We start from the raw sequence: 10,899 nt of genomic DNA on the forward strand, positions 1-10,899 counted from the left end.
TCTAGCCAAAACCGGTTTGGCTCAGTGGATAGAGCGTCAGCCTGTGGACTGAAAGGTCCCAGGTTCGATTCCGGTCAAGGGCATGTACCTTGGTTGTGGGCACATCCCCAGTAGGGGGTGTGCAGGAGGCAGCTGATCGATGTTTCTCTCTCATCGATGTTTCTAGCTCTCTATCTCTCTCCCTTCCTCTCTGTAAAATATCAATAAAATACATTAAAAAAAAAAAAAAAGTCCCAGCCTTTAAAATTTAAAAAAAAAAAAAATAAATAAAAAAAATAAAATATAACTCTAAATTCCCAAATGTCTTACCAAGACCTACAGAGGCCCCTGCTCACCTGAGAGACTTGCTCACTGTTTAGTCTCAATGTCCTGTCCTAGGTCAAGCCAGGCACTCCCTGTTAGCTCTTTTCTTTTTTGCATTTGCTCCTCTGCCTGAAATACGTTCCCCAGTCTCTGCTAAGGGCTCAATCCTAATCTAAAGCGCCCCCCATTCCCCGCTATTCTCAATCACAGCACTCGGTCTCGGTCTCACCTGTAAATTATTTCGTTTATTGTCTGTCTCCCCAACTAAAATACAATAGCCTGGCATCTTACTTGTTCTTTACAGTGTCTCTGCGTCTGGCCAAAAAGGGGCACCATTGAGTGCCCACTTCCAGCACACTCAATATTTGTGGAATGAAAGTAAAATTTAATACAAGCGTGTTAAACATACAGCGGTGATCAAGACACTTCTAACGCGCCTTCCAAGAAAACGGTTTTTTGAAAGTGGAGACGTCAGCAGGGCGGAGGCACCCAGGGGAGAAGGGTTTCCGTCCGCGAACTGAGCGGACACCCCGAGGCCGCGTCCTGATTGGCGGAGCGCACTCGCCGACCCGCCCTCCTCCCTTTCCCCCTCCCCCGCGTCAGGCCCCCCGGCCGACGGAGAGCTAAGGCACCGACTGGGCCGAGAACACCGCAGTCCCGCTCAGGCCAGACCCCGACCCTGCCCGCGGGACCCTCGCTCGCGCCGGGATCTTCCCACGGCGCCTCCGCACGCCTGGCCTCACCTGAGCACGGAGGTCCCATCCTGCCCGTCGCGTCTCCTCAACTGCTTTTAAATCGCGCGCCGACACGACTGAGAGCGGTTAACGGCCGCGCTGACGTCACCGGTGGGCGGATCGGAGGCGCGCCTGCGCAGACCGCCGGGTCCGCCGCGAGGGGTGGGGGAGAGCCGCCCTTGGGAGGTGCCGGTGGGACCAGCCCAGGGAGGTGGTGTCCAGGCTCGGGTCCCGTGGGCTGACTGGAGGTGTCCGTGAAGACCCCCGGGACAGTGTGAACTCCCTCCTTTCGAGCACCGGGCGCTGGGGTCCCAGCGTGGAGCAGGGCGGGCGAAGGCTCTGCTTTCATGGGATTCACTCACTGACGGGGAAAGCCGATTCCCAGGAAACGAGGTTCCTGTCCATGTGCTGTGAGGGCAGTGCGAGGCCCAGGGGGTGACAGACGGGCGTGGGACGGAGGTGAGAGGGAGCCGACCCCGCAACGAGCGTTCCAGGCGGGAAGGACAGATGCACAATGTTTTATATACCTTTTTTAAATGAAGGCCATAGTTTTTGTTCAAATTCTTGTGAAAAGCTTCCTAGTTCTCTCTCTCCAACCCCCTTTAAAAAAAAAGGTCGAAAGTGAGGCGGGTCCTAGTCGTTTTTCCCAGTGGGTAGCGCCTGGGCCCGCGGACTAGAGGGTCGCGGGTTCCATTCCTGGTCAAGGGCACCTCCCTGGGTTGCAGGCTCCACCCTCCCGTTGAGGCGCGTGGAGGAGGCAACCAATGGATGCGTCTCTCTCTCTCTCTCTCTCCCTCCCTCCCTCCCTCCCTCCCTCCCTCCCTCCCTCCCACCTTCTCTAAAAATCAATGGAAAAATATCCTGGGGTGAGGATTAACAAAAAAGGAAAGTGAGGGACCTAACCGGTTTGGCTCAGTGGATAGAGCGTCAGCCTGCGGACTGAAGGGTCCCAGGTTCGACTCCGGTCAAGGGCATGTACCTGGGTTGCGAGCACATCCCCAGTAGGGGGCGTGCAGGAGGCAGCTGATCGATGTCTCTCTCTCATTGATGTTTCTAACTCTCCCTCTCTCTTCCTCTCTGTAAAAAATCAATAAAATATATTTTAAAAAAAAAAAAAAAAAAGGAAAGTGAGGTGGATGCAATGTGCCGCCTGCCCCTTCGCTCTGCTTCACCTGATCCCTGGATCTGATTCCAGGAAGATGAAGCAATTCCTGGTGTGTGGGACTCCTGCCCTCTGTGTAGAACTCTTCCGCATCCCTGACACCATTTGCCTGCTGTTAGGTCTGATCAAATAACTAAATCGATACGCCTCCCCTGGGAACTGACCTTTAGGCCACTTCACAGCGGTCATTCCCTTTCACTGAGACCACATTCCATTTCACATTCCACTTGCTAAGGCCATCATCCTTCCCCTCCGGACCTTCCTAGGATCCAGACCTGCCCAGAGCATTCTCCACCAGAAAAAGCCAGCCTAGAGTCATTTAAAATCTCTGACTCCCTGTTCCTGGCAGCTGGCGCCATTTTGGGGGTCAGCCCATCTGGTATCCAGATGACCTAATAAATTCATAATTTTTACTCCTTTTGGCCTCATGCGTTCCTCCTTCGGCGACCCTAACACCTGCCAGATGTCATCAGTGCCCCTCAGTCAGTTTGGCAACCAAAAAAGTGCTACCCTCTGTTGAAAACTACTTTTTAAGCCTGTTTTTTGCATGAATTTGTTCTCTCTGGGCCTACCAAATCTTTAGCGAAAGGCAATGTGGGAGAGAGGAGAGAAAACACTTTTACAGTATGCTTCATCTCCATAAATGAAACCAGCCACCCAGGAGCCATCCTGGGCGTCTCCCTCTCACTCCACATACAATCCATTGAGTTCTCTTTTCTCCCTAAAAAACTCTTCAGTCTCGTGTCTCGTCCCACCTTGCAGGTCTGCAGCAACCCCACACCTGCTCTGACCCCGTTCTCGTTGGGTGCAGGGTGGTGGTTGCTAAGTACAAATCTGACCTGTTACTTTTCCCCCAAAGTCTAAAACCATTTGAAGGGAACTAAATTTTTTGCCACCCTTAAGCTGTCTTTTTGGGATATTGATTTTAAGTTGTTTGTTGAGAAACAAGACTCAGAACCTTTGACCCTCACTCCTTTGCTGCCCAAGATTCAGACAGATCTGCTTTAGGAAGGGAGTCTTGGCTTAATCATCTTAAAAATCTTCACCCTAGCTTTAGTCAGGAAGACTCCAGGCCTGTTAGCTAGATACCTCATGTCCCATTGTTTCTGAATTGCCTGGCAAGAATTTTCCTGCCATATATAATCTGTTCTTCCTCAACCACCTGTAAATCGCCCATTTTACCCATTCACCAACCCCTTTTCTCCTTTGTCCAAAAATGTCATATATATTGAATGTTGCCTCAACAGTGTCTTTGAACTTTTCATGTTTGTGTGAATTCCCCAGGAACATGTATTAAACATTTTTCTCCTGTTAATCTGTCTCTGTTCATTTGATTATTAGCCTAGTTAGAAGGACTTAGAAGGTGGGAGGGAAGGTATTTTTTTTTAGTCCCCACACATTAAAAAATTCCACTGCTCTGGGAACTTTTAAAGTGGTCTACAAAGTCTTGGCAGGGTCCTGTCCCTGCAGCCTCTCCAGCCCCATCTTGCCTCCCTTTGCTCCCTGCCCTCCAGTCACTTGGGCCTTCTTTCAGACTGGCCCTCACCAGGCCCACTTCCAGCACAGCGCCTCTGCGCATACTGTGTCCTCCACATAGGATACTCTTCATCCCATCTTCACCCAATTAGGTCACATCACTTCTTCAGGGAGACCTTCTCTGATATACTCAAGTGTCTGTACTGGAGGCTTTAGCAGAACTTATCACCTGTGAAATTTTACATCTGCTGGGGTGACTATTTCATGTCTATCCCCTCCCTAGACTGTCAATTCCATGAGGATGAAGCTGTGTCCTTGCTCACCATTGTTTTCCCAGGGCCTGGTGCTAGCCCTGGGCATAGCAAGCACTTAAATACATATTGAATGAGGGACATTGGAAGATAAGTTTAAATCCTAAATTGGGCATCTTAACCTCTCTGGGCCCCATTCTCTTCCCCATTCATAAAACATTGATGAGCCAGCTGGCTAGCTGGTGTGGTTCAGTGGTTGAGCATTGACCTATGAACCTGGAGGTCACAGTTCAATTCCCAGTCAGGGCACATGCCGGGGTTGTGAGCTCCATCCCCAGTTGTGAGGGTGTGCAGGAGGCAGCTGATCAATGATTCTCTCATCATTGATGTTTGTACCTCTCCCATCCTCTCTGAAATCAATAAAAACATGTGTGTTTTTTTTTAAAAAAATAGCCCTAGCCAATTTGGCTCAGTGGATAGAGCATTGGCCTGAGGACTGGAGGGTTCCAGGTTTGATTCCAGTCAAGGGCACATGTCTGGGTTTTGGGCTCTGTCCCCAGTAGGGGGCGTGCAGGAGGCAGCCGATCAATGATCTTATCATTGATGTTTCTATCTCTCTCCCTCTCCAAAATCAACAAAAATATTTTTTTAAAAAAGTGATGAGAATACCCCATTTCACTGGGGTTTATGAGGAATTAGTAACAGATTAAACTCCCATGAGTGAGCACATGGGGTCAGTATGCGCTAGGGTCCAGGAGAGTGAGCCTCTGGATTCCATGTCTGCACCAACTAAGAGCACTGGGTGTTGGGAGGTGATAGGTGGCACAGAATTGGGAGCCTCTGAAGAACTGGCTTGGAACTCCTGGCAAAGGAAAGTTACTAGGTGACCCATTAGGTGAGGCATGCAGCTGTTCAGTGGTTATAATGGAGCCTCCTGAGCTGATTGCTTGGGGTGCCATGTGCTGGGAGGAAGGGGCCAGCTCTACCTCCTGCTCTCTCTGAGTGCAGGCAGCTCATTCACTGCCAACTCCCAGCCCATCTTTTGTTTTGGGTGATTAGGAGTACAGAGGATGCAAAAAGATTGAATGATTTATCAGTGGTGTCAATGGTGTGCAAAACTCAATTACCCTGTGTACAAAAGTAAAGTAGTGGGGCCCCTCCCCCATTCCTTCTCAGCAGAAAAGCAATGAAATGCTGAGGCCAATGGTCTTCCTCATTTCACTCCTCACTGAGATTCTGCTTCCCCCAAATGAAAGCAAACAGCCTCAGTTTAGGTGAAGAACAATAGTGTTATCAATTAGTTACCTGAACAAGCAATTTTTTGGCTTCAAATTTGCCCTGACCTTCCAGCTTGCAGTTGGCTTATAATATAAACCATATTGTCACTGGGGCTCAAAGGACACATAGTTGAAATGGCTTTACATTCATTTTGGCCTCTGAGCAAATGCCTTTAATTTTGTATGTGATATAAAATTCCTGACCTGAAGACTGGGCTAAGAACCAACAATTTCTGTCTTCTGGAATTTCCAAACAACATACCACCCTTTAGCTTAAAATTAATACAGTGCTTTTTGCTTTTCAAATAACTTTAAGCCCTACATGCTGTTTGATTCCTGCTGGGACAGGTACTTCCCTCCAGGCTCTGCTTTTTACCAGCTGTGACCTTGGAAAGTTGTGTGCTCTTTCTGTGCCTGTTATCTCATTGGTAAAATGGAGAAGATCAAGCACCAACTTCATGGGGTGTTAGTGTGAGGATTAAATGAGTTACCAGATGTGAAGCATTTAGAACATTGGCAATGCTCAATGAATGCTATTTTCATTACTATGACTGCTGTTTCATCCTGGGTGCCAGCCAGCATTGTTTTAGAAGAAAGCTCAGCTTCCTAAATATCTTGTTTCCCCTTTCATTGTAAGAGTATTCCCAGAGCACTGCAGCTCCATTCTTCCCACTACTTGTTTTTGCTATACTCTTACATCTACTGCCCCACCCAAGCTGTGCTGTTCCTTGTAGTCTTCTGCCCGTTCATAACTTTTTCTTTCTCGCCTCTTACTACACTAGAAACCCCAGTGCTAGAACTTCATACCAATTTCTCACTACCTGACAGACTTATGCCCTCTAGAACTTATGTTGTTTGTAGCTGCTAAGATCTTTCAATTTGGCTAATATTTTGGTTTGGGTCCCATGAAAATGAATGACTTAGGTATTCCTTAACATTCTGAATGATTCTTTCCTGGCTACTGGCCAGGCCACTGGGAAACCACAGGGCAGACTGGTTCCAGGTATGCTGAGAAACACCAGGATGTGCTAGATGAGCCATCAGGGTAACATGAACTTCTTGGGAACAGGCTGTGAGAATGCTGATCTGCTATATGTGTTATTGCACAGATTCTAAATGATACAGAAAATAGCCTCATTTATTGATTTAGAAACACGTTATTTTCTAAACAAAAAGCATATGAATATTTATAAAACACCAAAATCCCACCAGCATGGAACCAACCATCACTGCACCTTAACCTGAAAGCAGTACCTGGCAGATACCAGCAGACAACAGTAGCTACTGAGCAGAGGGAGCCCCAAATATTAACTGGCATCCGTTTCTGGGACACTTGTAATTTATTTCTGCTTGGTGGAGGGTGTGGATTCTACAACCAAAGTCCATAAGGCCAACATCTTAACCCCACCGAGGTCAAGTTAAATGTGGGGCCAGGTCCTCCTCTGAGCAGATCTTCCAGGCTTGCAAGGAAGGGACAGCATTGGATTTCCAAAACAACCACACCCACAACTATTTTCACGTTTCTTAACACTCCTCCTCAGGCTTTTAAAGCACGGAAAAATACATCAATCACATCTCCTGAATCTCGACTTTGAGTTGGACTGCTTCATAGTCCCTTCCAGTCAAGCCCTGCCAGTGGTCAATTGTTATGACCTTGTTTTGCAAAACCGCAAATATAGTTCAAGTAATTCCTCTGATCTTTGAAAAGAGAATACAAAGGCATTACCAGACTGAGAAAAAGCAGAGCTACACATGGTAGCTAGAACTCCTTTCCATTCACCAAACAAGTGGCTCCCTACAGAAACAATTATTCATCTCAGAGCCCCCAAAAGATCATCCTTGTTAAGGGTTTTATAATGTTGCTTCCAGGCACTGAGGAGGTCATCAGATGTTGCTCTTTAATTTTAGTAAATACATTACCTCAATTATGGGACAGGTCACTATTGACTTGATATTTGTGAATCAATGCTAATAAATTATTTGGGTAGTACTGGAATGTTTTCAGATGCATAAAAACAATAATACTGACATATAAAGATTGGGCTAAATTAAGAAAACAGAAAATAAACATCTTGGTTGTATCTTCAAATAGTGAAAGTCTGAAAAATTAGTTCCTAAAATATGAGGAGTAAGCTGGAATGGAGGTATTCTCTGGTTCTTTCACTTCCAGTGTTGATACAAAACACAACTTCCCAAGCCACCTCTGGATCTAACTCTTTAGCAGCAAGATGCTCCCACAACATCCATTTCCCTGGTCTCTCTGTGGGTCATGATGCAATTTAAGTCAGGAGAAGAAAAACTCAGAAGACCCACCGGGACCCCATCTTTGTGATCACTTCACATACTCCTTAAAGTGTCTTAATCTATCATAACTCCTATTCACAAAGTAAAGGCATATATGCCACTGATGTATATGAAAAATAAACTCTTTTTGCAGCCTGAAGAATCACAAATACCTTCTCCCCTTTATTAATGGCCTTTACATTAATGTGCCCCGGCCAACGGGGCACAAGGCAGAGCTTTCACCCGGGTCAGAAGGTTGTGGAACTCTTCCAGTGCCTGTGAGTGTGCCATGGGGTTTAGCACCAGGTGTTGGAAGAGATTGACAGGCTCAGCATTCCGAAATTTCTTAGGGATCGGGATGGTCAGGGGCAGGAAGTTGTTACCAATGAGGAAATGATGGAGGGACCTTTGCTGGAGACCACGGCCCAAGAACCAGAGGATGTCCTGGAGCCGCTGGGAGAGCATGCTGTGCTGCCAGTCCGTGAGGGGCAGCCACAGCAACAGGTGCATGAGGGCTGTTTTGAAGTGGTAAGAGGTAAGGATGGGACAGGATGCTCCCTGGGGTAAGCTCTGAAGATCCTGGAGACTTAAAATGATCTGGAGGCACTTGAGGTGGCAGGTATTCTCTGGAGCAAAACGCCCTACCAGCTTCAGGAACAAGTGCTCACAGGCTGCAAAGGACTCGGGCCAGTCCACACTAGTGAGCTGTTCCTGGTCAGGGGCCCGACTCACCAGGTAGACCAAGGTGTCTTCCCGTTGCACCCCCAGGACCAAGCGGATTGAGAGAAAGCGGCCTGAGCGATAGTCCAGCCTGAGCTTGCAGGATGTGGTGGATGGTGGGAGGCTGAGCTGAAAGTCATACTTGTGGGCCACGAGGGCCCAGGCATTGCCCACCATGTTCCGGAACCACTGTACGGTCTTGCACACGTCCAGGTGGGAGCCGGTGCAGAGGGTTGCTTTGATGGAGCTGTTGCACTTGCCCAAGAGGGCCGAGTGGTCCCTGTGGTGGTGCACCAGGCACAACACATCGCCCAGAAGCTTCTCGCGTTTGCACATGCATTCCGATTCTACCAGCACACTGCCACAGCGGCGGCCTAGGGATGGATCCCTCATCTCCAGCACAAATGTGGAGCCCTGGGGCGGAACAATGGGCACCAGGATATCAAATTTCTGGGTCTCATGGAGGGTTCCCCATTTCTCAAAGGCAGCCCCGATGCCCAGGCAGTCCTCCAGCTGTGGGCGAGCCTCTTGGGGGCTGACCACCTGGCGGTTGAGTGCCCGACAGGCTTCAATGAGGTCATCCACAAAGCTCTCCACAAACTCACAGGTGCAGGGCAGGTCACGGATGACATTCTGGACATAGTGTTTGTAAAAGGATTCCAGGGCCTCCTGTGAAGGGAAGTCGGTAAGCCAGTTGTAGGAGGTGACAGGCACCACCCGGACTTCCTCCTCTTCCTCATCACTGCTGGAATCAAAGGCCGGCTCGTGCTGCATGTTCTGTCGCAGAAGCTCGAAGATGAGAAAAAGGCAAAAGAGGCCAGCATTCCACAGGTTTCCCAGCATCCAGCTCAGTGGTCCCTCCTGGCCCTCGTCTTGGAACGGCCACCCCATGTCTTTCCTTCCCAGCACTAACTGGTCACTGGATGTGTCTCCTCTCCAGAAGTTCTCTGCCTTCTGCTTCTGGTCAGCTACTCGCTTTCTCTCTTCAAACTCGATCTCTAACTGGCGCATCTCCTCACTCATGCGCTTCTCCAGCTGCCGACTTCTGGCTAGTGTGTCCAGGTCCATCCGGTCACTGACCATCAGGGGGTGGTGAACAACATACATCACTGCCAAGAACAGAAGGCTTAGCACAGCCATGGAGGCCTCTGCATCTGGAGAAGTAGGGGTGGGTCAGTGGTAATCCTCAGGACTCATCTGCTCCCCAGTGCATATTCCCAGAGCCCTGGAACCCTACATCCTGGAAGCCAACTACCCAGGACAAACAGAATACTCACAGAGCTGGGGTTAGGCAGAGCCTGGGTGGTCTGCCCAGGAGGAGGTTTGGGAGAAAGGGGGGCAGCAGGATATGCCACTCAGTCTCTACTGCTTTCCTTCCCCATGGCGTGGGTGGTATTTAGGTTTCCAGAATGGCATGGGATTGCTTCCCTTTCTGTGCAGGATGGGGAGAGGGATCTTGGTGGTAGGGTGGCCTTACCCAATTCATCAGTCCACCATGGGAACCAGGTGTGCCCTGCGGATCCCAGAGGCACCCTTCCATGAGCAGGAAGCACTGGTCTGCCTGGGCAATACCTTTCTTCTTGCCAGGCAGCCAGCCGCAGGCCCCACCTGTAGCATCCAACTTACACTATGACTTCACAATCCTCAATTCTGCCACCCACTGTCATCAAACAACCCAGCCTCTTCTCCCTGGTGCCTAGTGGGCCAACTCCCAGTGGGTACCAGGGAGGCACAGTGCTCAGCCACCCCTCCACTGCTTGCTGCTGTGCTCTCTGAGGTCCTAAGGAGGATGCTGCTGCCTCATTGGGGCCCATAGGCAGGCAAGGCTGAACCTTTCAGCTCAGGAAACTGAAGAACAGGGTGGCCAAGGCTACCTGACAGCTGATAGTAGTTGGTTCCTCTGCCTCCCCACCCATCACAGAGGCCTGGAGCTTCCTGTATTCACCCCTCTAGTTCACAAGCTGGCTGGGTTTACCAAGATCATGAAGGACCAAGCCCCGAGTGGGCCCTGAAGCCAGACGGCGTCCTCTGCTCCCTTTGGAACTTGGCCTTGCTCAGGCTCACCTGAGCCCTGTTAAAATTTACAAGGTACCTGGGGCTTTGACTCAAAGCAGGGTGCCTCCCCTCCCCCAATTCACAACCTCCCAAAATTCCACGCCCAGAGACCTGAATACTCAAATGCCCATCCTCTGGGGTTTTCCCGGGACCTGGGGCTAGGTTCCTCACCGTCGGTGTCAGCGGGAACACGGTCTCAAAGAGACAGCGAGGCCTGACCGCTCCCGCCTACTTTCCGGCAGCGTGGAGGCTCCTGGTTCCTCGCCGGGTACGCCCGCGGGAGTGGCCCCATTTCCTTCTCCCGGGGAGTACACCATGTCTGTCCAGTAGTCTGTGCGCAGCCAGCCGCTGAGACCCCAAGGTGCCGCGCGCGGTTCTGAGGGCGCCAGCCCCGCCCAACGACTCCCGCCGTCCAGGCCCCGCCCAGCAACTCCCGCCATCCAGGCCCTGCCCAGCGACCTCTATGCCCAGCCCCCTCCAGGCCCCGCCCCACCCAGCCCCGCCGTGCAGGCCCCGCCCAGCGCCGTCTAGGCCCAGTCCAGCGCCCTCCAGCCCCCGCCTCGCCAAGCACCGTCTGGCTCAGGCCAGCGCCCTCCAGCCCCCGCCCTGCCCCGCCTCTCCCACCAACCCCGGCCTCG

The 10,899-nt window shown here is 50.5% G+C and overlaps 2 protein-coding genes across 3 annotated transcripts in view; both read right to left on the reverse strand.

Moving 5' to 3' along the window:
• Nucleotides 1-1,152, reverse strand: part of NCAPH (non-SMC condensin I complex subunit H) — a 38,948-nt gene extending 37,796 nt beyond the window's left edge. The window contains exon 1 of the mRNA XM_080684198.1: nt 1,047-1,152. Coding sequence (XP_080540324.1) covers nt 1,047-1,065 — 19 coding nt within the window. The 5' untranslated portion in view covers nt 1,066-1,152. The remainder of the gene's footprint in view (nt 1-1,046) is intronic.
• Nucleotides 1,153-6,324: 5,172 nt separating this feature from the next.
• ITPRIPL1 (ITPRIP like 1) lies at nt 6,325-10,677 on the reverse strand. Of its 2 annotated transcripts, none has more exons than XM_080685703.1 (2): nt 10,433-10,677; nt 6,325-9,360 (listed from the first exon to the last, which is right to left on the reverse strand). In XM_080685703.1, exon 2 carries the CDS (start codon nt 9,344-9,346, stop codon nt 7,688-7,690), a length of 1,659 nt encoding a protein of 552 aa, XP_080541829.1. In that variant the 5' UTR covers nt 9,347-9,360; nt 10,433-10,677; the 3' UTR covers nt 6,325-7,687. The 2 variants fall into 2 exon arrangements, with proteins under 2 accessions (XP_080541829.1, XP_080541830.1); XM_080685704.1 differs by having other exon boundaries at nt 6,331-9,315; nt 10,433-10,654.
• Between the last annotated feature and the right edge of the window lie 222 nt (nt 10,678-10,899).

Source organism: Plecotus auritus, assembly GCF_963455305.1.
Source record: "Plecotus auritus genome assembly, chromosome: 8".
NCBI classification, from domain to species: Eukaryota; Metazoa; Chordata; class Mammalia; order Chiroptera; family Vespertilionidae; genus Plecotus; species Plecotus auritus.

Excerpts from the sequence above, each read along its gene's own strand:
- ITPRIPL1 (XM_080685703.1), bottom strand. The coding sequence starts at position 9,346 with ATGGCTGTGCTAAGCCTTCTGTTCTTGGCAGTGATGTATGTTGTTCAC.